This window comes from Lipotes vexillifer, unplaced genomic scaffold (assembly GCF_000442215.2).
Source record: "Lipotes vexillifer unplaced genomic scaffold, Lipotes_vexillifer_v1.1 scaffold717, whole genome shotgun sequence".
Classification (NCBI taxonomy): domain Eukaryota; kingdom Metazoa; phylum Chordata; class Mammalia; order Artiodactyla; family Lipotidae; genus Lipotes; species Lipotes vexillifer.
In genome coordinates, this window is record NW_006798707.1 from 824,468 (window position 1) to 848,937 (window position 24,470).

General features: G+C 54.9%; 1 protein-coding gene across 1 annotated transcript in view; it reads left to right on the top strand.

The window, feature by feature from the left end:
- The first annotated feature begins 2,480 nt into the window (after window positions 1-2,480).
- KCNK3 (potassium two pore domain channel subfamily K member 3) overlaps window positions 2,481-24,470 on the top strand; it is a 37,661-nt gene continuing 15,671 nt past the window's right edge. The window contains exon 1 of the mRNA XM_007470805.1: window positions 2,481-2,918. Coding sequence (XP_007470867.1) covers window positions 2,636-2,918 — 283 coding nt within the window. The 5' untranslated portion in view covers window positions 2,481-2,635. The remainder of the gene's footprint in view (window positions 2,919-24,470) is intronic.

Here is a 24,470-nt window from a genome sequence, read left to right on the forward strand (position 1 = left end):
CCCTGCCCCTAAAGAGAGCTTTTTCCCTTTTCCAAAGCTCTTTCACTCATAATATCACCTTTCATCTGCACAGCAGTCTGGTCTGGTAGCCAGAGGTGAACAGACCTTGGACACATACATAGCCTTTCACACTGAAAACCAGACTAGTGAGCCACTTGCTCCCCTAGACTGGCTTCGGGGGAACTGGCTTCTGGGGTGATTGTGGCCAGGAACACAGAATCTAACTTGAGCCTGCACCCCTGGGAAGCCAGGAAAGGCAGTGCTTTTCTTCCAAAGAGCTGCAGGATGCCAAGAGGGAAAGCCTGCAACAGGCTGAGTTCATGGCCAAAGGGGCAGGACCAAAAGTTTGTGGCAGATCAAAGAGTCTGACACAACCCAAAGAGGGGAGGGGGAGGGGGAGGGGACAAAATGCCACCAATCAAGGCCTTCCTGGCAGGCTCTGGTCAAAGACCTGAGTCTTAGGGGAGAGGAAGTTGTTATAGAACCTCATATTGTCTGACTTACATGTAGGTCATCCCCTTTGATCCCTTACAACAATCTGTTCAAGAGCTAGTGTGATTAGCTATCCCATTTACAGTGAAAATAAATGAAGGCTCGAGGAGTCATTATGGAGAAGAGGAAGGGCTCGGAAGGCAGATGGAAGTCTCTTCCCAGCAGAATGCCCTTGGGGGATTCTCTGCATTGCCTTTAGCCTCAGTTTCTACATCTATAAAATGGACATAACCATCCCTTCCTTTCAGGATCATGGTAAAGACTAGAGATAATGAATGTAACGTGCCTCGCCTGATACAAGGCAGATGTTTGATACATACTTGTTGCATGAATGGTGGAAGAAGGGGATGAGTTGGGGGCACTCCTGGGAGAAGCAGGGTAGTGACTGGCAGTAACAGGTCAGCCCAGGATGAGGACAGATGGTGCTCCCGCTTCTGGCTGGCTGCCTCCTGAGCCCACCCTCAGAGGTCTTGGGGCCTCTTGCATGTCTCTCATGGCCCACGCCAGGGTCCTGTGAAAGACTTTTTGACCCTCCTTGGCAGTGGGATTTGCATTCCAGTCATTCTGCTCACTCAGCCCATCCAAGTCTGGAGCTGTTTGGAGCTAAGCTGGGCCTGTGGGATCATCTGCCGTGGCACCTCATTGAGGAGATAAGGAAGCAAGACTCCGATGCGGCAATGACGCCTCGCCTGAAGTCCCACAGCCTGCCATCCTCACCACCGCTGCACCATGTTGACAAATGAAGAAACTGAGGGGTAGGAGGAGGTCTGCTGGCTTCTCCAATTTGTCAGCGAGGCTCCTGATCTGGGCCCCTCCCCCCCATACCCTATTTCAGTTAGATCCCAGTTCTGTTGCGATGCCCCGTGGTGGTGTCCAGTACTATCCCTGGCAGCCCGGCACAAGCCCAGCCTAGCCAGCTGGTGCAGGACAGGGGCCATAGGTGTCAGGCCTGTCCTCGGAGGCCCCTGGGGAGCAGAGCAGGAGACCCTAGGACTGGGTGCTAGTGGCCTAGGCTACCAGCCTGTGCTTCCTCAGCCAGTTCCAGGAGCTGTGCTGACCTAGGAAGGGACACATTTCACGAGAGCAGGGCTTTTCCTTGGGTGTTTGCCCATGAGTGCCCGGTCCACAGCTGTGCCCTCCTATTTCTGAGACAGCCAGAAGACTGGCACAGGGGAGGGACTAGGGCCTGGGAGGAGGGCAAGCTTGGCTGAGTCCAAGTGCTGACACTAACTCACTGTGTGCCCTTGCACGGCACTGGACCTCTCTGTGCCTCAGGTTCCTCATCTACCTAGTAAAGGGCAGGACAGCAAGGCCCGAGGTCCCGTCCAGCTATAGCTTGTTGGTGGAGGGATGAAGGTGGGGTGGCCTAGAGGCTTGATTGACCCAGTTCCTTTCCCCTTCCTTGCTTTTCTTTTTCTGTGTCGTCGGTTTATCTTCAGCTATCCAGGTCTCTCTGTCTCTCGCCTGCGGCTCTTTCTGTTTCCATCTTTCGCTCTGTGCCTCTCTCGCTCTGTATTTTTCTGCCTGCCTCTTCTTTTTTCTGTGTCTATGAGTCTACCTCTGGTTTTATCTCCTTGTCTGTCACACCCCCTTCTGACTCTTCTCTCTCTCTTCCTCTGTAGTTATATGCGTTTCTCTGCCTACTTATCTTTCTCTGGGTCTCTCCCTCTCTCTCGCTCTCTGTCCTGCCCGGTCTCTCCGCTGCTCTCCCGTCGCTCCCCCTCCCCTCCCCCTCCGGCAGCCCCCCCTCCTCCCTCCCTCGGCGCGTCTCCCCAGTCCTTATTTGGCTGGGCGGGAGGGCTGGCGGGAGGAGGCGGCCTGCGGGCGGGGGGCGGGGGGCGGGAGCGGGGCCGGGCGGAGGAGGGCGGTGGGTGGTGCTGAAAGGACAGCTCCGCGGCGGCGGCGGCGGCGGCGGCGGCGGCGGCGGCGGCGGCGGCGGCGGCGGCGGCGGCGGCGGCGGCGGCGGCGGCGGCGGCGGCGGCGGCGTCGGCGGCGACGGCGGGCCGGCGCGGAGTGGGTGCCCGGCGCGGGGAGCAGCGAGCGCAGCCATGCCCCAGGCCGCCTCCGGGGCAGCAGCAGCGGCGGCCGGGGCCGGGGCGCGGGCCGGGGGCGCCGGGGGGCCAGCGGCGGCCCGGGCGGGACGATGAAGCGGCAGAACGTGCGCACGCTGGCGCTCATCGTGTGCACATTCACCTACCTGCTGGTGGGCGCCGCGGTCTTCGACGCGCTCGAGTCGGAGCCAGAGATGATCGAGCGGCAGCGGCTGGAGCTGCGGCAGCAGGAGCTGCGGGCGCGCTACAACCTCAGCCAGGGCGGCTACGAGGAGCTCGAGCGCGTCGTGCTGCGCCTCAAGCCGCACAAGGCCGGCGTGCAGTGGCGCTTCGCCGGCTCCTTCTACTTCGCCATCACCGTCATCACCACCATCGGTAACTACTCGCCGGGCGGGGGGCGGGGACCCGCGGGCTGGGCGCCGGGTTCTGGGGTAGTCCGGAGCCGGCTGGGGCTGGGGGGCTCCCCCGGAGAGGGTCTAGGCGCCGAACCCCGCGCTCCCAGAAACCCGAGTTCAGCCTGACGTGTCTGCTCCGTAGGGACAGGGCTCGGGGGCGGCGTCGAATCCTGGCTCCGGACTTGACTCTCCAGCAGGGCCAGCCCTAACTTGTCCCTGCCAGGCTGCGAGAGGGCCCCAGGGGACTCTGAAGTGTGTGAGAGGGGCAGGAGCGACGGGCGGCGGCTGGGGAGGAGGGGTGTGGCCGCGCCAGGCCCTGGAGCAGGGCGCCGAGTGTAAGTGGTGGGGAACGCTCGACTCCTCCGTGTCCTTGCAGATCGGCTCCCGGACCCCAGCGTGTCTACACCGACTGGGGCTTCAGGGAGACGTGTGGATGCAGGTACTTGGCACTCTGAGGCACACGGGGCCACTCTGGGTGCCTGGAACACTCCATAACTGTGGCTATGAGTACTTCTTGGTGTGTGTGTGTGTGTGTGTGTGTGTGTGTGTGTGCGTGTCTGCGTGCACGTGTGTGCCCAGCGCCAGGAGTTTAGGCTCTGCCAGCCAGTGCCTTTAATTTTCTTAGGGCAGCAGAGCTGGTGCTGGAAGCCAGATCCAGCCCTGTCTGCCTTCTTTACTGCTGTCCCAGGAAAACAGTCACCTCACAGGAATGGCCCCAGTTCTCTTCTTCCAGCCAGGGCAGACCTCAGTGTAGGAGGCCACACACACCCAGACTCTCTCACAGTATAGGCACAGGTGCACACACAGGTACACAAGCAAGCTCACACAGGACATACACAGGCACACACACAAAGCGCGCAAGTGGGTATACAAGAAAGAATCTCCAGTGAGGCCCTTGATGTGCTATTCAGGTGTTTAAACAGGAATAAACACCTTACCCACTTCCAAGACTATAATTCCAGCCCAGCTCCATTACTTGTCCCATTGTATGACCTTGGGCAAGTCCCTTCCCCTGCCCGAGTCTCAAGTTCACCTCCAGACAATGAGGGTTTGGCTGAAATGATCTCCAGGGCTCCTCCGGGTCCTGATGTGCTCCCAGCCCCCCTTCCCCCAGAGCTCACTAGGATGCCTCCAGGAGCTGTTTCCTCCATCTTTCCCATTCCTTCTCCTCTCCCTGGTCCTCCTCCTAGCCTTGGCTGAGCTCCCACGGGCTCATTGCCATTTGGCATAGCCCATGACAAGATGGCAGTGTTTTCCTGGGAGTCAACAAGAGCCGAGAGGGGTAAAAGGCAGTACTGGACGCCGTCCCTGCCGTTTGTCCACTGCAGGATTGTCCCGAGATTCTGCTGCTCTCTGGAGACCGCAGGGAGCTATGCTATGTGGTTTCTGGAAGATGATGAAAAGGACCCCAGGAGTGGATGTGGCCCAAGTGGGGGTACCTCTGGGTCCTGCTGATGCTGTGAGTTTAGTGCAGGATGGTCAGACTCAGGTCTGCCCAAAGAGGAGCCTGCTTTCCTGGGAAGGACCAGACTGGGTTTTGTCCGGTGTCTCCTCCCCTCTCCCACCTCCCTGCCACCTGCCAGGGTTTCAGGAGCACTGCAGGTCCTTAGACCTTCCCTCTCTCTCTCGCCACACATCTCACCCTTGGTGTGTGCCCCATCTTTCTCAGTACCCTGGTCCCCAGCTCCACAGTAACCACCCAACTGACCTCCTTGCCTCCAGCCTCATTCCCCTTTAGGGCAAGCTCCCGAGGATAATGCTGCCAGAAAGAATCTCCCCAAAGCACAGCTCTGACCATACCAATACCCTTCTCAGAAGCCCTCAATGCCCCCCTGCTGCCCATGTAATCCATAAATCCATACTCCTCATCCCAAATTTTCAGGACCTCATACCTGACTGCAATCTCTATGTCCAGCTTAATTTCTCACTTCTTACTGACATGATCTCTCCACTGCAGCCCAACTGTCCCTTGAGAACACATGAAGTGTGCCTATCTGGCATGCCTTTTTCTCTGTCTTCTATTTATCTTGTCCAAGCTAACCTTCCAGGTCCGGTTCAAATCCCATCTCCTCCTTGAAATCTTCCAGACCATCCCAGGCCACTGGCTCTGGATGACTGCAGGACTTACTGTCAAGACCAGCTGAGTGACACAGTGTAGGCTGTTTTGCACAGCTGTTTACATTTCAGGGGGTGTATTTTGTCTCTTTAACCACAGGGGGTGTAATTAACCTCCATGGGGGCAGGGACCTGTGGTTCCCATCTCTGTGCTCCCCATCTCTGTGCTCGCAGTGCCGGCACAGTACCCAGCGATACACAGGAGCACTCCGAGAATGCTACTGATGGGTTTAAGGTGTGCAGAAGTGAGCCGGCATCATCCTTCCCCTCCACCCCTGCCGTTTCCCAAAGTGTTTGTAGTCCTCACCAAGAGAGATGCTAAAAGCTGGGGGTAGAGGCGGACAGAGTGTGGTTCTGATGATTGTTTGTTTGTTTGTTTTTGTGGTACGCGGGCCTCTCACTGTTGTGGCCTCTCCCGTTGCGGAGCACAGGCTCCGGACGCGCAGGCTCAGCGGCCATGGCTCACGGGCCCAGCCGCTCCGCGGCATGTGGGATCCTCCCGGACCGGGACACGAACCCGCGTCCCCTGCATCGGCAGGCGAACTCTCAACCACTGCGCCACCAGGGAAACCCTGATTTTTTTTATTTATAAGGAGCTTGGCAAGAGGAAAGAGAGCATCAAAGAACCACCCTAGCTCTGTGGGGGCCCTAGACTGGCACTGCCCACTCTGCCCCACCCAACCATCACTGGCTTTTTGTCACCTCTCACTCTGGCTATGACACCTGGCTGGGAGCTGTCCGTATGGGCTCAGATCTAAGAAACAGCTCTCTGGGCTGTGATCAGATGGTTGGAAAGGGCCCTGTATTAGACTGATCTTGACCCAAAACCCAAAGGCAGTAGTCTGTGTCCACCTGACCCCTTTGGGGACCCAAATGGGTCTCCTGAGAGACTGGGAGTCCCTTTGGGATAGAATAATGACAAAATTTCCTGTTCATTCAGTGCCTTAGCGATCACAATGCACTTTCATCTCATTTCTTGAGTCTCAGCCTTCATAGCTCAGGGGAGTTGCCAGGGCAGGTACTGTTAGCTCCCTTGCACAGATGAAGGCCATGGAGGCTCAGGAAGGGGAAGGGACTCCCTCAAAGTCACGCAGCTGCTGAGCAGCGGAGTTACTTAGAGCAAGAAGCAGGGACTCCTGACTCTAAGCCCAGTGTTCCTTCCCCTGCTGGTTTCCTGGCTGCTTCCTCTGCCTCCATATGCTGTGAAGCCCAAAGCCAGCCAGGATTGGCATGGCCACGACGTGCTCAATCATGCCGGCTTGCAGGGCGCTCATGGGCAGCCCTGATTGGTTGAGGGTCAGCAGGGTCTGAGTTAGTCATTCACCTGGTTAGTCACAGTCTCCACTAACTGCGAGGATTCCTCCAGCTCTCTCGTCCCTAGTCTCCCAGACAGGAAACCCTTCCTTTGTCGGGCCCTAAGTTCATCAAATGCAAAGGGAAACTCTTTTTTGGGAAAGCTTAACCTCTCTAGCTGTTGAGTCATTAGGCTCCTCCAGGGCCCCAGCCACATCTATTCATAGCCTGGAGGCTGTCAGAGCAGGAAAGGGCCTTGAGATCAGCTAGTGCCACCCCCTCCTCTTACCGAGAAGGAACCAAAGAGGTGATGGGAATAGGGTAGTCAAACCTGGCTCGCAGGCCCCCGCTCCTTCCACTTGTGCAGACTGCTTCTTTATTTATTATTATTATTAACAGCAGCAACGGCAACCATACTAATAGCAGCCACCATTTATTAACTACTCTTTGGCAGGCTGTATACAAGACACTTCATTTATATTCCCGTTCAGTTCTCTCCCCAACCCTTCAAGATGGGCATTATTATTCCCATTTTTCAGTGGTGGAACCTAAGGCTCTGAGTGTAAATGACTCACCATGGCCTTGTGACTTGAAAGTGGCCTTGTGACTCCTCTCTGAGTCCCATGCCCTGCATTTTTTACCAATTCTTTCTCTACTTCAAGAACCCAGCCCAGACCCTTGTACTTTGGGGACGCCAAGTAGCCAAGGCTTGTCTCTTCCTCTGGCAAAATCCTCCCCAGAAAGAGAGGACCTCTGGCTCCAGCATGCTACAGCCAGCCTCTGCTCCCCTGCACACTGGCCCCTGACCAACCCAGACCACGTGCCACAGCTGTGCCCAGCACCAGGCCCTCCCGGAGACTGCCATGGGCTCACAGGTGCCTGTTCTCCCACCGCAGGTCCCTGGATTCCTTGTGGCTCTAAGGCAACAAGAGGCCAGGTGATTGATTAAGCTGATGGACCTGGGACAGAAAACCTTCTGTTCTGCTTTCTGCCCAGCTTCCAGCAGAGCACAGGCTCCCGTTGCCCACCACATGGCCTGGGAATCCTTAGATCGCGAATTCAAGCAGGTAGTTCATGAGGGAAAATATACTTCTTACATCTTTCTAAGAAGGAGGAAAGTATGAGTGACCTGCCACCCGCCAAAATCCCAGAGTCCTCAAATAAGAAAGTGAAAGGAGACAGTAGCAGTCATCCAAACATCCAGAGAGGTGAGTCACTTGCCCAAATTCACACAGCAAGTCGCAGGTACAACCCTTTGGGTGCCTAGACTAAAGATCTCTCCATCACCCCAGCCTGTTTTCCTCATGACCCCCCACTTTGCTCTTAGCACCAGGGCCTCCGTCCGCTTATCACTCAGCTGTTCCCAGTACTCTCTTGACTTCCCGGGGGATGGAGGGGCAGTCCAGCCTGAAAGGGTCCCACTGTCCACTCTCAGTCAGTATTTCCTTCCTCGCTGCCCACAGACCACCCCTCTGCTTCAACTATACCGCCTTTCCTGTGGGTGGCATATGAACACGGGTGCTGGCTTAGAAGTGCCTGGCTTCATCACTCAATCCCCCTCTCTGCTCGCCACCTCCACCGCCTGCCACTAGTTGTGTCACTTTGGACAAGTTACTTAGTCTCTCTGAACTTGCTTTGTCATTTACTATATGGGAGAATAATATCTGCCTCCTAGGATTAAATGGGATAATGTGAAAGAAGTGCCTGGTACAGAGTATGTACTTAATAAACAGTATCTACAATTTTAAGTGTTATCATTTCTCATGTATTATCACTTTCCCTGCAGAAGGGAACTGCTCTGTTTCCCAAGGATTACTATGACCACAGCACCTCTACTCCTTCCTAACAGGTGGGGAGAGTGGGATTGGGGACCAGAGGCTGCCACACCCTTCCCTTTATCCTCCTAATCTCACTCCCCCATCCCAGGCTTCCCAGATCCCCACTCATGCCTAGAGTCTACCTGACATCCAAGCTCAGGGGCAATGCTCCCTCCTCTGAGCAGGCAGACCCTGCAGCAAACCAATCAGGGAGAGTGCGGTACACGGTGGTAGAACCCATCCTGGATTGGAGCAAGAGGACAAAAGTTCCAATTCCACTTAGCTTAGCTGCTGGTCCTCTATGACCACCAGTTTCTTCATCTACAAAGTGGACGTATTTGATCAGAGGTCCTTCTGGCTGCCATGCCTCCTGCCTGCACGTCCAGTTCCCACACGTCATGATTGGGGGCTAGAGACATGGAGGGAGTGGGGGCCAGAATAGGACAGAAATAGAAGACACATGCCTGGTCACAGTGGGGACAGGACAAACACAATAAGTATTTTCAAAGAAAACATAAACAAGCACAGATGAATGTAGTGCAAATCACCACTATAAACAGCTTTCAGCTGGCAGCACAAACGGTAAATCTGTGAGTTGATTTTGTAATAAAAAAATGTAAAAACGATTTCCCTGCCGTCAGCCAGCAGCAAGGGAAGAGACCCAGCTCTGACTGAGATCATGATGAGTTTAGGCAAACCTCAGCAGAGACCCAGGATGGGCACTCACTCCCTCCCACCCCACCCCTGCCTTGGATGCAGGGAACGGACGTGTCTATAACACGTCAGGCTCTGTCCGAGGCACTTCTCACTGCCTGCATTCCCACAACTACCCTGGGGGGGCAGGCATTACCATCCTGTTATGGTCAAGGAAAAGAAAGCTCAGAGAGGTTCAAACATTGGCCCAGGACCCTACAGATATAAAATGACCGTAACAGGGCTTACACCCAGCGCTGTAGGAAGTGTCTTTTCATGGAGTCGTGCAGCGCCCTGCTCCCCACGGAGGCTCTGCTGTCCCTCTCATATGAATGTCACAGACAACAGAGGATGGGTATCAGGGTCGTGCAGGGCACTCAGCTCTAACCTCAGCTTCAGGATATCACATCCTCGGGACTATGGGTAGAGCATTTAGCCCAAAGAGAAATCAGTTAGCTCCACCTCTCTCATTTTACAGTGTGGAAACTAAAATTCTGATTGGAGAGGAAGGGAACCCTGTTTACTGATGCCTCCTTCCGTGTTGTTCACCACCCCACCCCCAGGCTCACAGAGAAGAAAGCAGACTGCCAGCCGGCCTGTCCTGCTTGCCTGGGGCCCCCTCCTGACCCCTCTGTTAGGCTCTGGTCCTCAGCACGTGACAAATGCCTGTCGTGAAACAGTCACTGGCCCAGCTGATGAGGCCACCCCCCAGTCTGTCCACACTTCCCCGTTGTCCAGAAACTGCCCATGCTCAGGCAGCTCCCAGGTGGCTCCCGGAGGCCTGCCCCTCACCTGGAGCCACCCCGAGCCCCTACTGCTGCAATCACGCCTTCACTTTCCCATTTCCAGAGCTGGCTTCAGCTACTACCTGGAGCCGACAGCTTTGGTCCTCCTGGTTCTGTGGCCCCCTGGGATCCCCACCACACTGGGGCCGACTTCCCACGCTCCCCCTTCACCAAAGCCAGCTCCTTACCACCCTGCTTCCCACTCCCTCCTCTTCCAGTGACACACAGGGTCGCCTTTGTGAAGAGAGTGTATGGATGCAGGGAATATAAGGCAGCAGCCTGGGCTGGGAGCTAGAAACTGGGTTCTTTCTCTCCCCTTTGACAAATCATTCTCTCTCTCTCTCTCTCTCTCTGCTTTCGCCCTACTCATGAGAGGCACAGGCACTACCCTGGGGGGCTTCAGTCTCCCCATTTGTACAAAGGAGGTGTTCCCCAGGGGGAACTAGAGAAGGCTAATAGCTCAGCAATACGGAATCCTCTACATTCATACCTTCTCCCATGGTCACCTCTGACGGTTTGGTTGATCTCGTTTAAATGCAGTTTCTGAACCAGTAGGTCTGGGATGGGGCCTGAGAGTCTGTAATTCTCACAAGGCCCCCAAGAGACACTGATGCTGTTGATCTGCGGTTTACACTTTGAGTAGCAAGGATCTAAATAACCTGGAGACCTGACTTCTGAGAACAGACCTGAGGTGGGGACTGTGGTTTTAAGAACAAGATTGTGTAGAGCTGGACAGATCCTTAGGAATCTGGTCATGGAGTGTCAGAGCCAATGGCCTCAGAGCTGGTGGACCCTCCTCTGAGGCTGGGGCAGGGCTTTGGTTTGCCCCAGAGGAAGCAGATGCAGAGGTAACCTGGGTTCAATCAGAGAAACACAACCAGCTGGAAATATATATATATATATATATACATATATATATATGTATATATATATACATATATATATGTATATATACATATATACATATATATATATATATATATATATATATATAGAGAGAGAGAGAGAGAGAGAGAGAGAGAGGGAGAGAGAGAGAGACTTATGTGTCTTGACTTACGTGATGGTAGTTGCTGGCTAGGTGAGTGAAATCTATACGGCAGGACATCGGGAAGGACAGTCTGGAACTCTCTCCAGCTTGAGCTGAAGCTGCTGTTCACAGGCAGAGTTTCTTTTTCTTCAGGGAAGCCTTGGCTCACCTCTTAAGGTCTTTCAACTGATTGATTCAGGTCCACCCAGTGATCTAGGCTAATCTCCCTTACTTAAAGTCAACTGATTACGGACTTTAATCACATCTACAAAATGCCTTCATAGCAACCCCTGGATCAGTGCTCAACTGAATAACTCAGACCTTTAGCCTAGCCAAGTTGACACATCAAAAAGATCATCACGCTACCCATATATCACACTGGGGACCGCAATAAGTGACTTTTAAGGTTCTTACCAACCCTGAGATACTTAGATTCTTGATCTTCAAAGAGGCAGCCTGGAGACTTAGAGTACCCAGAGTGGGGCTCATCAGCGTCCTGGGGACCCCCAGAGCCTCTGGGTCACCTTCTAAATAGTACTGACTTTAGCCTTCATTTCAGGTTTACCAAACTTCATTTTCAGTTTACTAAAAATCATCGAGATCTTCTGAGTGCCAGACACTATACCAGGCGCCAAGAGAATAGAAAACTAAGATCCAGATCCTTCCCCAAGGAGCCCCCGGTCCGGTGGAATCCTGAAACCACAAATTGAATGGTATATATTGCTAAATTCTAGTGGAGTAACTCAGAATAAGGATCTGAGAAGGCTTCCTGGAGCAGGTAGTACCTGAGGAAGGCTTAAATGAAGAATGAGAACTCCAGTAAGTGAGGATTGGCTGTGAGAGCTTTCCGGGGTAAGGGAGCGGCACGAGTTAGGCTGGAGCCATAAGTCTGCCCAAGGAAAGGTGGGCGGAGCCAACCTTGGAGGGGGCTGAGTGCTAGACTCTGGCAGGTGGACTTGATTTGACAAGAACTGGAGGAGGGAAGTGATAGACTCCAACCTGTGTTCTCCTGCCTGGATCCTGACCAGGGATCAGGATGGAATGCCCCTATGACCCCAATTGACCCACCAGCTGCCTCCATCATGCCAGTTGAACCAGTGGGTGCCTCATGACCCCAGCTGAACCAGAGGGTAATGGCAACCTGAATCCTGATTATCTAGCTTCAGCCCCACCCTGGTCACCCAGCAGACCTCAGCCAGCCCCCAGGAAGTGCTTTCACTTCCTCCCCTCTCCTTTTCTGGACCAAAGATCCACTCTGGAGCCTAGACCAAACCCAGGCTTATGGATGTTGTTCAGGAGGCCCTGGGGCAGCACTGAGCTGAAGGAGATGATACTGTCCCCCACTGCTGTGTGGACATTTTCTGCAGAGACAACGCCAGGCCCCTGCTGCACGGCTTGGCATGGGCTCAGTGTCCCTATTCAGGAATGTGCAGGGCCTCTCCTGACCACAGCTCCGATGCAGAAACAACCATCGCAGAAACATCCGGAGAGGCGCATTCCAGCCCGCTGGCCACAGGACCATCTGGGAGGCTCTCTCCAGAGACCCGAACTGTCAGGCCCTGGTTGAACATCCCCAAGAGGGTGATGCCAGGCTTCAGACAGGAGGCAGCCCTCTCCCCCAGGACAGTGCTGTCCTCCCACCAGGGCAGGGGAGTTCCCCAGGGCCCTGGGGGCAGACAGGGCTGGGTGGTTCCAGGCAGGAGCAAGTCTCAGGTCGACGCAACAGATCTGTTCTCACTTGGACCTATTCTGTCCAGATCTTAGACCTGACATGAAGCTGCCACACCCCACAGAGCCTGCCTCAGTTTCCACGGTCATGAACCAAGGCTGCCATTCACTGGGAGGTTTCTCTGGGCTGAGCCCGTTACATGTATTACCTCATTTAATCTTCAGAGCCACCCTATGAAGGCGACACTATTATTATTCCCATTTTACAGAGGGGCACCCTGAGGCTCCGAGGGGCCAGGGCAGGCCCACACAGGTGCGCTGCTGGCAATCAGCAGAGCAGGGGTGTGTAAAGTAGGCCCAGCACTCGCTTTATAAAACGCTTGGTCACACAGTATCTCTCCTGAACCTCATAACAACCCAGAGGTGTAGGTGTCAACGGAGAAACTGGACTTGAGAACATAAGATCGCTTCCCGTGACCCAGAGCCAGTGAATGTGGAGGCAAGAGTCAAGTCCAGACCTTCCAACCCCAAGACCAAGCTCTCCCCCGAGGAGTGCTCTGGCCCCCTGTAGCTGAAGGTGGGTTGGACGGTCCGGATGTTGGGGCATCGTAGAAGTGGGTGTTGGCCTATGGAGGGTGAAGAGGATGGTGCTGGGGGGCAGGGGGCGGCAGTCGTCATGCAGTGGCCTTAGTTCCATGCATTTGAACAGGAGGGAAACCTGAGACTAGAAATGAGAATAGAGTGATGGTTCTTAAGAACAGCCAGTGAGTGAGAGAAGGGCCTGGTTGGGGGTGACTTGGCAACTCACCTGCTCCCTGGCGTGCAGTGGGGAGGGCAGGGAAGATGGCCCCTGCATGCTGAGTCGGACGCTGGTCCCCGTAGCAGTAGTTATTTGGAGCCAGAGCAATGTGTGTCTGGGCCTGAGCTAAGCCCCGGAGGCTGTGAGTTTTAAAAACTCCCCTGATGAGGGGAATCTGCAGCCAGGTTTGGGAAGCACAGGAAAGAAGAGAGCTTGTTTGCATCAGCGTTCTGTACTTGGGAGGCTGGGCCACTTGCCAGCCAGCAGCTAGCATTTTCTTCTGGGTTTCCTTGGGACTTGAGAAACAGTCAAGGGGCAGCTGAGGAAGAATCGTTGGGGTTCACAAGCCAAAGCTCCTGGGGTGAGCCAGGTGGCAGAGGCCCCAGGAGTCAGCGGGTGGCCCCAGGAGAGGGGCAGGTCCCACTCTTCCCAGAGGAGAAGGGGACCGAGAGGGTCTCAGTGGGGGTCATGGGACAGGAGGTGGCTCCTCCATGGCTTAGCTCTCAAATGACCCCAGGGAAGGGGGTCAGCCCCCTTAGCTGTGTGAGTATCACTCACCTGGGAACAAAGTGGGGGGCTCTAGCCTGGCTGAGCCAGCGTGACCCCTCCTCAGCATGACGTTGCATCGTGGGTTTTCCACCATGAGAGCTAGACAGAGGAAGACCCTCCAGGGCTACTCTTGGTCCTTGGTCTACCTCCAAGCGGGGCCAGAGGAAGAGAAACCTGGACGTAAACTCAGTGGCAGACCTCCTTCCCTTGGGTGCCCAGCTCAGTGCCCCAGACTCCTAAGCACTTGTCTTCCCTGGGCACCAAAGAGGCCCCTATCTTCCCCTTAGGATCATCAGTGGGCTACGTGTCGTTTCTCAGAGCTGTGACTGGTGTTGTAGCACAGCTGAGCTAAGGAAAGTGGGGGACACAGACCCTTCTGCTGTTTCTCTGCTCCTACCTGGCTGTGAGACCCACAGCAAGTCACATCCCACCCTGGCCTTGTCTGCAAGGGACTGGGCTGGTGATGTCTGAGCCCCTTGCAGCTCGGACCATCTCTACTCCAGCTCAGCCAGGACCTAATCCTGGCCTCTGCTTCCAGCCCCTCCTGAGATGCTCGCTACCCAGGGTTACCATCTTGTCCCCACTTCACCCCATGATGGCTGAGCCCTGGAGGGACTTCCTCTGTGTCCAGTCCCAAGAATAGAGCCTTGTCCAGGACCTCCAAGTCACCCCTTTCTGGAAAGAGCACTTCTGACTGTGGCCGCAGCCTTGCTTATCAGCAGAGCGAGTCCACTGCCCCAACCCCTGGGACAGCTGGAATGCGGGAGACTCCCACCCAGAAAGGGGGGCCCCCAACAGCTGGCAGCTCCCACAGTAGTCTGTGGATGGGGTGTGGGAGGAGCAGTGGTGCTGAGAGCCTGCTGACCCCAGCCAGCACTTTCAGGCAGGAGGGTAGCCAGGAGAGATGCTGCAGCCAGTCTTTCTTCCCAGGTTGCCCCTGGACCTGAGCTGGCCCAGGATGAGTGCACTGGTGGCTGTTCCTACGATCCAGGCCCTCGGCTAGCTCAGAGGCTTCCAGGGTCCTGGGAGCTAAGGTCCTGCTCGTGGACCAACCTTCAACATCCCACCTAGACCAGTGACCTGCTAGACCTCTGAGCGGCTAGAGTTAGCCACATGGGTCCTCACAATGGTTTGATATCTCAAAATGTTCTTGGGCCATTACACGATATGTGTGTGTTGCAGAGCATACCTTCCTCCGCCTTTGGCTGGAATGGGGTCAGTTCAGGGTGCTGACGCCAGCATGCTCATGCAGTATAAGGGCTCAGCTTGGCAGTGGATGGCATTACTGCAATTCCTGGCATCCTTCAGATTCTTTGAGAATCACCAATTCAGCCCAATGCTTCTCTCTTCCAGATGAGGAGACTGAGACCAGGGCAGGGTGCAGGGGGAGATGGGGCATGGCCTGCCCCAGCCACCAGCAGTGCGATATCAGAGCCAGTCCTCAAACTCAGGCCTCCTGACTCTTTCCACAACCCCAGCACTCACACAGTCATTCCTCCATTTTCTTTCTTTTTCTGAGCATCTTCCATGTGTTGGGCACCGTTCTGGGCCCTAGGGACTCAGCCCTGGTCCTCATGATGCCTACATTCCAGAGGAAGCAGATAGTTGATAAACTGCATTATGTGATCACAAAAAAAAAAAAAAAAAAAAAAAAAAAAATCATCCCAATGGTGACAAGTGCCAGGAGTCAGTAAAACAAGAGAATGGGGTAGAGAGCGATGGAGAGGAGCGATAGGCGATCTGGGAAAGCCTTCCAGGGAGGGGGCCTGTGGAATGCAAAGATCAAGGAGGAGCCTTCCAGGGAGGGGGCAGAGCATGGGGACAGCAAACGTGAAGTCCCAGGTAGGCCAGAGCTGACATGTTTGAGGGACAGGAGCAGAAAGGGCAGTGTGCCTGCAGCACGCTGAGCGAAGGGGTGGAAGCATGGGAGGACTGGATTCTGCAGGGCCATGGAGGCCATGGTCAAGAATCTGGATTTTACTCTACATGTGATGGAAGCCACTGGAAAGTTTTAAGCAGGGCTGTGTTGTGATATAACTTAGATTTTTACCAGTTCCCTCTGGCTGCTAGAGGTCAGCTGGCTGTAGTATAAGAGGGAAGCTGGGAGACCCGTCAGGCTACAGTTGAGTAACTTGAAAGACAGAATGGTGGTGGATGGGACTCGGGTGGAGACTGTGGAGACTGTAGAGAGAGGTGGATTGGGGGTGTGTTTTCAAGACAGAGTTGGCCCGACCTGTTGATGGATAGGGTGTATGTGCTGGGGGAAAGGAGGGAGCCAGAGGGCTATGGGAGTAGGGGGAAGGGAATAATCAGTGGTAATCTTTGACCTGAGCAACTGGGTGGAAGGTAAGCATTTGCTGAGATGGGAAATAAAATTCAGAGAGTAAAAGGTTTATTAAAGAGATGAGATTCCAGACTTCTTGTTTTAGACGTACAGGTTAATTTTGAGGTGCTTATTACAAATCCATGCAGGCAGCTAGACAGACAAGTCTGTAGCTCAAGGGAGAGGTCAAAGCTGAGATATAAATTTAAGAGTTATCAGATGGCAATAATATTTAGAGTCATGCAGCTTGATGAGATCAGCCAGGGAGAGGGGAGAATGGGAGAGAAGAGCCCAGGGCAGGCCTTTCCTCCAGCACTGGGAGGTCAAGCAAGGAAGGGGAACTGCCAGGACACTGGAGGGAAACCTGGGGAGTGCAGTGTCCCAAGGCCAGGAGGCATTGTTTTAAGAGAGAGGGAACTGTCAACCAGGCCAGCTGCTGCTGGGAGATCACGTCAGATGACCACAGAGAAGCAACCAGTGTGTTTGGCAATGTGGTGACCACTGGAGACATTGACCATGAAAGCATGGTGTAACTAACATTGAACAGCTTGTTCCAGGAGCATGGGAAGGAGAGAGTGGTGGGGCATCCTTTGTATTTGACCAGCCTGACATGGAACAGAGGGGCCAGATCCCAGTAGCGGCAGGAGGGGGAACAAACAATATCCCAGCTCCCAATTTTCAGGCCTTTTCATAAATGCTTTACAAGCCTCCTCCTGCAGAGGCCCATGAGGTAGTCATCATTATGTCCATTATGCAAATGAGGCCCAAGGCCCAGCAAGATTATTGGCTCAGGACACCCAGCCAGGGCCCTGAGTCCAGGCCTGTCTGACCCCAAAGCCCCTGCCCTCAACTGCCGCTCTGCCTGCGTCTCCTGGCTGCTCCTTTCCCCCGCCCCTCCCATCCATCCTTGTCCTTTGATCATTTCTGTCAGCTTCCAGCAGTCTTGGCCTCTGCCTCCCTCCTCCCGGAAAGCTCTGCTTTTTCTCTTTGATCCTGCACGTCTGTCCTCGGCTGCATCCTCTGCTGGGCCCTGTGTCCCCTCCTCCCTGTCGCTTCAGGATGCGCTGAAGGTAGGGGATCTGCAAGAGTTTCTGAGAGCCTTGCGGGAACCTGGCCTGCGGGATGAGAGCGTGGCTCCTGCTTCCCTGACCGCCACTGGGGAAAGAGCCTGGGGGCTCCTCGGGCCTGGCTGGCAGCAGACCAAGCCCTCTCGGCACTAAGGGTCCAGAGACGCGACCTCACAGGCCAGGGATGTCTGTGGAAGCAACTAGGAGGGGGCAGCCAGGAGAGCCGTGCATTCTTACCCCGACGGGCCAAGATGGGCCTCCAAGTTCTTCTCAGGAGACAGTTACAATGATTGGTGGGGTTCAGGAGTCCTAAATAGGGAGATGTAATCGGCAAAACCAGCCACCTGGCTGCCAACACCACATGCAGAGAAGAAGGGGGCGCTCAGGACTTCAGAGTCCCTTTTGGAGCCTGGCTGGTTCCAGTGGGAAGACAGGGGTGAGGCCCAGAGACTGTTGTCGGAGCTCCCTCCCGGCCTGGGTACTCCCCTCCCTCCCCTGCCTCCCCGTGTCCTGGCCGAGGTGAGGGAGGCTGCCCAGGATGCCCAGAGCCGCCTCCAGCTTCCACCCTCAGGATTCTGAGGCCCTGTCTGCCCCCGGCTGCTCTACGAGGGCCTGGTACGCAGCCCCCAACTGGAAGAGGTGGGCAGAGGGAACACCGCACAGGGAGCCACGGGCCCAGGCGCGCTCCTCGAAGCCCGGGAGCTGCGGCAGTAATTAGCTCCTCACACATCCCCAGGGTTATTTTTAAGCCACGTTCTTCCCTGGTTTATTTTTAAAGTAACACTGGCACGTGGCTGGCCGGCTGCCCTTCCCAGGTGCTGGTGCCAATTCGGGCCAGGAGTGGAGCAGGGCAAGATGAGCCCCTCCCCCAGGGCTCCCCACCAAGTGCAGGAGTTAACCAACCCCTCCGTGGACGGCAAGGGAGGTTCCTGCTGCGCAGAAAGCCTGGGTCCAGCCTGGGGTGAGCAGGTGGGCTGGCATGAAAGACACCCCCCGCCACCCTGAAACTCCATCCTGCCTCTGATGCACACATTTCACATCTGGTGACCTTGACCAAGTCACCTCACCAGCACGAGCCTCAGCTTCCTCATTTCTCAGTGGGGTGAGTGTTAGTGATTCCTGCGTCTCACTCAGAAACTGAGTGATAAACTGAAATGTTGCACAGATCTAAGGGAGTATTGGGATTAACGCCCCCTGCAAACATGCTGCCCCCGCTGTCCCACTAACCGCTTCCAAGCCATGCCTGTCTCCCAGGGTGAGTGACTCACAGGCTGGGAGAGGCTCCTCTTCCTTTCATCCCTTGACCACCCCCTAAGACCTGCCTCCACATTTTCAGTCTGGCTGGACTCTAATCCAGGCCGCCCAGGGTGAAGGGCAGCTGTCAGGCTGCTGGTGGCCATTAAAAGGCTTGGCCTCGGGCAGGGGATGGTGGGAAGTGCGACAAGGGCAGAACTACCCCTCCCCCAGCCCCTCCCCACCCCCCCACCCCACCCCCAGCAGCCTTCCAGAGAGCTTAGCTATGGAAAAGCACTGCCAAAAGTTAGCTCCGAAGCCCTCTCCTCTGGTACAGTGCAGCAGCTCAGGCTGGAGACGTATGGTGGAGGATGCTGAAAGGCAGGTTGAAAGTCTGAGCTTCTTTCCCTGTAGGCAATGGGGAGTCGTGGAGGGATTTTTTTGTTATGTTTTGTTTTTTCCTTCCTGCTTGTGGTTTTTATTTTATTTATTTATTTATTTATTTATTTTAACATCTTTATTGGGGTATAATTGCTTTACAATGGTGTGTTAGTTTCTGCTGTATAACAAAGTGAATCAGTTGTACACATACATATGTTCCCATATCTCTTCCCTCTTGCGTCTCCCTCCCTCCCACCCTCCCTATCCCACCCCTCCAGGCGGTCACAAAGCACCGAGCTGATCTCCCTGTGCTATGCAGGCTGCTTCCCACTAGCTATCTACCTTACATTTGGTAGTGTATATATGTCCATGTCTCTCTCTCGCTTTGTCCCAGCTTACCTTTCCCCCTCCCCATATCCTCAAGTCCATTCTCTAGTAGGTCTAGTAGGACACAGTCTTTATTCCTGTATTACCCCTAGGTTCTTCATGACAGTTTTTCTTTTTCTTAAATTCCATATATATGTGTTAGTATACGGTATTTGTCTCTCTCTTTCTGTCTTCACTCTGTATGAGAGACTCTAGGTCTATCCACCTCATTACAAATAGCTCAATTTCGTTCCTTTTTATGGCTGAGTAATATTCCATTGTATATATGTGCCACATCTTCTTTAGAGCAGAGCAGTGACAAGTGCAGAGTGGAGTGTGATCTGGAAGTAGGTGTGAGGAAGATAACGAAGTTCCCGAGGATCGGCTCCCCAGGTCCAGACTGGAAAGGATGAGAGCCTAGGTGGTGGCTATAGGAACAGAAAGAAAGGGCAGGACTAGGAAAAGAGGAATGGCTGGGACTAGGTCGAGGGGGAGAAGAAGAGGGGAAGGCAAGGTGTTCAGCCTGGTTGACTGAGGAACTACTAGGAATCAGGCAGTACAGAGAGGCCAACATGGTGGGAGGGATGCGTTCCAGTGGCCCAGCCAGGCTTGCGTGCACACGCTCCAGCCAGGTGACAGTGTGCAGTAGAGCTGGAGGCGAGGCCTTGGTGGCCTCCCTAGAACCAGAATCAGATCAGCCCAGGCAGAATCTTGGTCCACTCTTAAAATCAGGGTGCAGGGAGAAGGAAGCAGAAGCAGCAGGGGAGACTGCAAAGGACCAGTGGGAAGCAGGAGGGTCGGGCTTCCAGTGAGGAAGAGGCCCGGCCATCAGGGCTGAGCATGGCCAGGATATGAAGGAAAATGAGGATGCCAACAGCCAAGACCGCCATGTATGACTGTCCAGGTTATGGACTGTCCAAAAGAATCCAGCTGATGGGTGTGGGTTGCTGAAGTCCGGCCTGCTTACCAAGCCACGCACTCTCCCAGGGGCTGCATCCACCCAGACGGGGCCCGTTTCTTTTCTAATTGGTCCCAGAGTGCCATGTAGTTAGGGCAGCCCTGCCCACAGGGCACCAGCTCTGGTACTCAGGCAATTCCTGATGCTGTCGGGGAGAGTAGTCTTAGTGGGTGAAGCAGGGGCATCCTGATGGGTGAGGGGAGAAGCAACAGGGGCATGGTGGGCCTGCCTCCCTTCCTCCTTCCCTGTCTCCCTCCCTTCCCTTTTTTGAAGACTTGAGGCAAATAGAGAGAAGTTAGCAGAGGACAATTTAAAAATACCCTCAAATGGGGGGCCTCCAGGAGAAAGGTTAGGAAGAAAAGCCCAAGGCCGGGCCAGCATGTAGTTAGGGGTTCAGCCTTGGGAGGGGAGGCCTCACCACCTCTGAAATGGGAGTTGGAGGAAAAGAGCAAAGCACTCAGAGAGAGCAGGAGAAGCAGTGTGGGGAGAGCCTCGCTCTGCCAAGTGTTTGCTGTGTGACCTTGAGCAAGTCACTTAACTTCTCTGTGGCTCAGTTCCTGCATCTTTAAATGGGAATAATAGTAGTACCTACAGAATAGGGATGTTAGAGGAATAAAAGAGGAACATATATTAGCTCGCTTAGAGAAGTGGCACATAGTAAGCACTATATAAGCTCAGCTAAGACTACTTTGAATTGGGGAGGAGGGAGCAGTGACAGAGTCATTTAATCATTTGAATAAAGTCAAGGGCAGAGAAAGCCAGCTCGCCCAGATTCCACATGGGGGTGGACGGAGGAGAAGGCACAGCAGCTCTGTAAGCAGCAGCTGGGGAGGGCTGGGTCCAGGGGACTCTGCGCAGCTTGCAGCTCTAGGCACCGTAGAAAGCAAGCTCAGGACACCCCTGCATGAATAGGCATCCTCTATATGCCGTAGGAGCCAGGAAGTCATTCTCCAATTATACCCCAGCCCGGCCAGGCTCTCCTGCGATTCTGGGCTGTGAACAACAGTGTAGATGGAGAACTTGCAAGGCTGGTGGAGTGGCAGAGCTAATTGAAAAGGTTGGGAAATCAGAGGTCAGAGAAGAGGTGACAAGCCCGGGGTGAGTCAGGCAGCGGGAGGCAGGCTGGGTGGGTGAGTGTCTGCTTCCATGTCTCTGTGTAAAGGGCAGTGTCCCAAGGATGGAGACAGCTGCTTGTGTCTCCACTGAAGACGGCTGAGAAAGAATGGCCTGAGCCTCGTTTCATTCCACCTAAGGAGCATTTCCGACAGGGCCCAGGGTTGAGTGAAGTGTGTTTCCATGGAGAGGGGCAGAATCTTAGCCTCTAGGTGGGGTCCAGGCCTGTGTGGAGGACGAGCTGTGTTTGGTGGCTTCTTTAGATCCTTGAGGGCCTGGAACTTGAAGGAACAGCGTGGGGCCCAGAGGCCAAGTCCTGTAGGGGACCCCTCCTTTTATTGAAGGGCAGATTTTCCTGCTTCCTGGGTGTGTCCACCCTATAGCCCCCCTGGTTCTTGTACTCCCTGCCCTGGATGGTGGACAGGGTCATGCCAAGAGGCCACGGTGGGGGACATGCGGGGTATTGGAGTGAGTGAGTGTGTGTGTGTGTGTGTGTGTGTGCGCATGCGTGTGTGCGCACGCATGCATGTGTGAGTGGTAGGGGTGAGGACACCATGTCTACAGGCTGGCTCAGAGGGAGAGAAGGTCCTGGCAGCTGGCTTCAGGCTGAAGTCCCTGTTGCCTGGAGTACCTCTCCTCCTGGGCACTGTACCAACCTACACCATCTGAGCTCCTGAGCCCTGGGCAGGGTGTTGAGCCTAAGAAAAACCTCCTTCACATCTCCTGGCATCTGCTCCCAAATTCCCTGCCAGCCCAGAGCTGTCTGGGCCACCAGCCATGACCAGCAAGGAGAGTGGGAAGCAGGTGATGGAGACAGAGCCCACGGGGGCCACGCTGCCAAAGCCCAAGGCCTCCCTGCCAAACCCAACCCATGCATCCAGACCAGCTTCATGCATCCGCTGGGAATCCACCACAGACACTGGGCAATGTGGGCCAGTGGGAGAGGCACCCACCTCCACGCAAAACCTAATACCTGGCAGAGAGTGGCAGGGGCAGAAGAAGGTACCGTTCTTCCAACAGGGAGACAGGGGAGGGTGCCCCAAAAGAGGCAGCCCTGGAGCTGTCCTTCCTTGGAGGACGGAAGAGAGGAGGGAGGGAACTCCAGGCAGCCCAACAACATGAGGAAGTGCTCAGAGGTGAGGCGCAGAGGGGACTGGAAGTGTTAGGGGAGCCAGGAGAGAGCAGGCCAGGTTGGGGGTGCATTAGGTTGTGCACAGCCTGCGTGCTGGGCCAGGAAACCCCTAGAATGTATTGTGTGCATTTGGGGAACTAAGGAAGGCTTCTGAGTGGTGAGTGGCAGCTCAGAGCTGTGCTTTAAAACATAATGTTAACAACCGCTCCCACCTCCTGGGACCTTCCACATGCCAGGCCTTGTACTAGGTACTTTGCACACTGTATTTCTAACCCCAAAGTCACCCAGCTACCTAATAAGAGAGGGGATCAGAGGGGCCGTGTGGGTTATGGGAGAAGCAGCAGGCCTGCGATCAGGAGGCCTGGGTCCCAGGTCCAACTCCGGGTGAGACACTAACCTTTCCCAGGTTTCAATGTCCCCAGCCATCGAATGGAGACCACCCCTGCACAATGGGCCACATAGGGCTGCTGCGTGGATTCAACAGGAATGCTCCTAAACACTATAGTGTGCAGTGCCCTTATGGGTCTCCCCAGACTCATCCAGGGCCCTTCTGCTGTGCTGCTCACTTTGCCAGACACACCTGGGACACAGTGCTTGGGAGCCTGGCTTCTCCTTCTGGAGTGGCTGGAGCTTAGCCAGGGTACCGTGCCCCCTTGGACCTGTGTGAGTAGCAGGAGACTTCTGAAAGGAAACAGCACCACTTAGCTGGTGTCAAAGACCTGTAGTCAGAAGCCCAGGCCTCTCTCTCCATCTCTCTCAGGCCACACCATCCCTGTCTCTGCTGTTCCTGTTCACTCTGGCTTCTCTTCCCCAATAACCCTGACTTGCATGTGGCTTTGGTTCACCCTGGTCTCAGTTAGGACCGAATTCTTTGTAACCCTGCAGCTCAGCTCCCTAAAACTACCCAGCCCCTCAGCCCTCATCACAACCCCTGAGAGAGACAACCTGACTGGTCCACGCAGCTGATAGTTCGGGTCCTCTTAGATCAGGTATGCATCCCTACTCCAATCCGTAGTCCAGGGCCACATGGTACAAAGGTGCTACCTGGGCCCATCCTTAACTAGGGTTGTTGCAGGACAGCTCCGAAGAGGCAGGAAGGGGGTAGCCACACCAGACGTGCCCACCACAGACAGCCTCCCTGGGGACCCTGGGCCCCTGCCCTCCAGCTCTCCTCTCCTCACCTCCTGCTCTGTCTGGCCCCGGGCCTGACTGATGCATCCAGGAACCTCTAAAAAGAACCTCCATGGAGCTGTTCCCTGGGACAGAAAGGACTGGCCATTCAACTTCTGGGTTCATTAGGCTGGCGGAAAGCAGGGGAGGGGCTCAGAAGAGAGGGTCTTTGGCAGGATGCCATCGGGATGGATGCAGAGCCCTAAGCCTCTAAGACCCAGATCTTACCCTGAGGGGCTTCCAGTGGTCTTAGGATGATGACCAGCGGGACACATTTTCCATGTTCTATTCGCAAAGTGAAGGGTCCCGGGGACACCTGAAAGTGCCTGGACTTTGAAGGCGAAAAGATCTAGGTTGAATCCCAGTTTTTCCAATTTTTATCTGCATGACCTTGGACAAGTAGTATTTAACCTGAGCCTTAGTTTCCTCATCATGATGGAGTTAATGTTGCCCACCTTGAAAATCATGGTGAAAGTTGGAGAAGATTGCTGCAAGGTTGGCTGAGTTCCTGATACCGTTCCAGTTATTAGTAGGTGCACTAGGAACAGCGAAGGCACAGGCTCTGTTCTGGCCTGTGACTGTCCCCTCTTTCTCTCCCCTTCCTTCCTGTTACACTCCATCCCCTCCCGGTCCCCACCTGCCACCCCAGACCCAGCTACACAGAGGGGAGGCCAGGAGGCGAGTCCCCACGCAGGGGACCAGACCTGGGCCCTGACCGCCTCTCAAAAGCCTCGTCCAGGGCCCAGCCCTACCCCGGGCCAGCCGCCCCCAACCTCCGCTCTGCACAGGCAGACTTGACTAAAAGGAGCTTTGCTCACAGAGGCATCACTGTGCATAAGGAGGTGGGTAAATATGCCAGGCAGTGTCTGCCAAGAGGCCAAGTGAGTGGCAGAGATGGATGCTGTGTGCAGAGCTGAGAGAAGGGGATGCGTGTGGCCCAGAACAGGAAGGCTTCCTGGGAGAAGGCAATGGGGATGGGGTGGGAACACAGCAGCCAGCAACGCATCACCAGAGGCTGTGAGTGTTTTAAAAAGGAAGGTGGG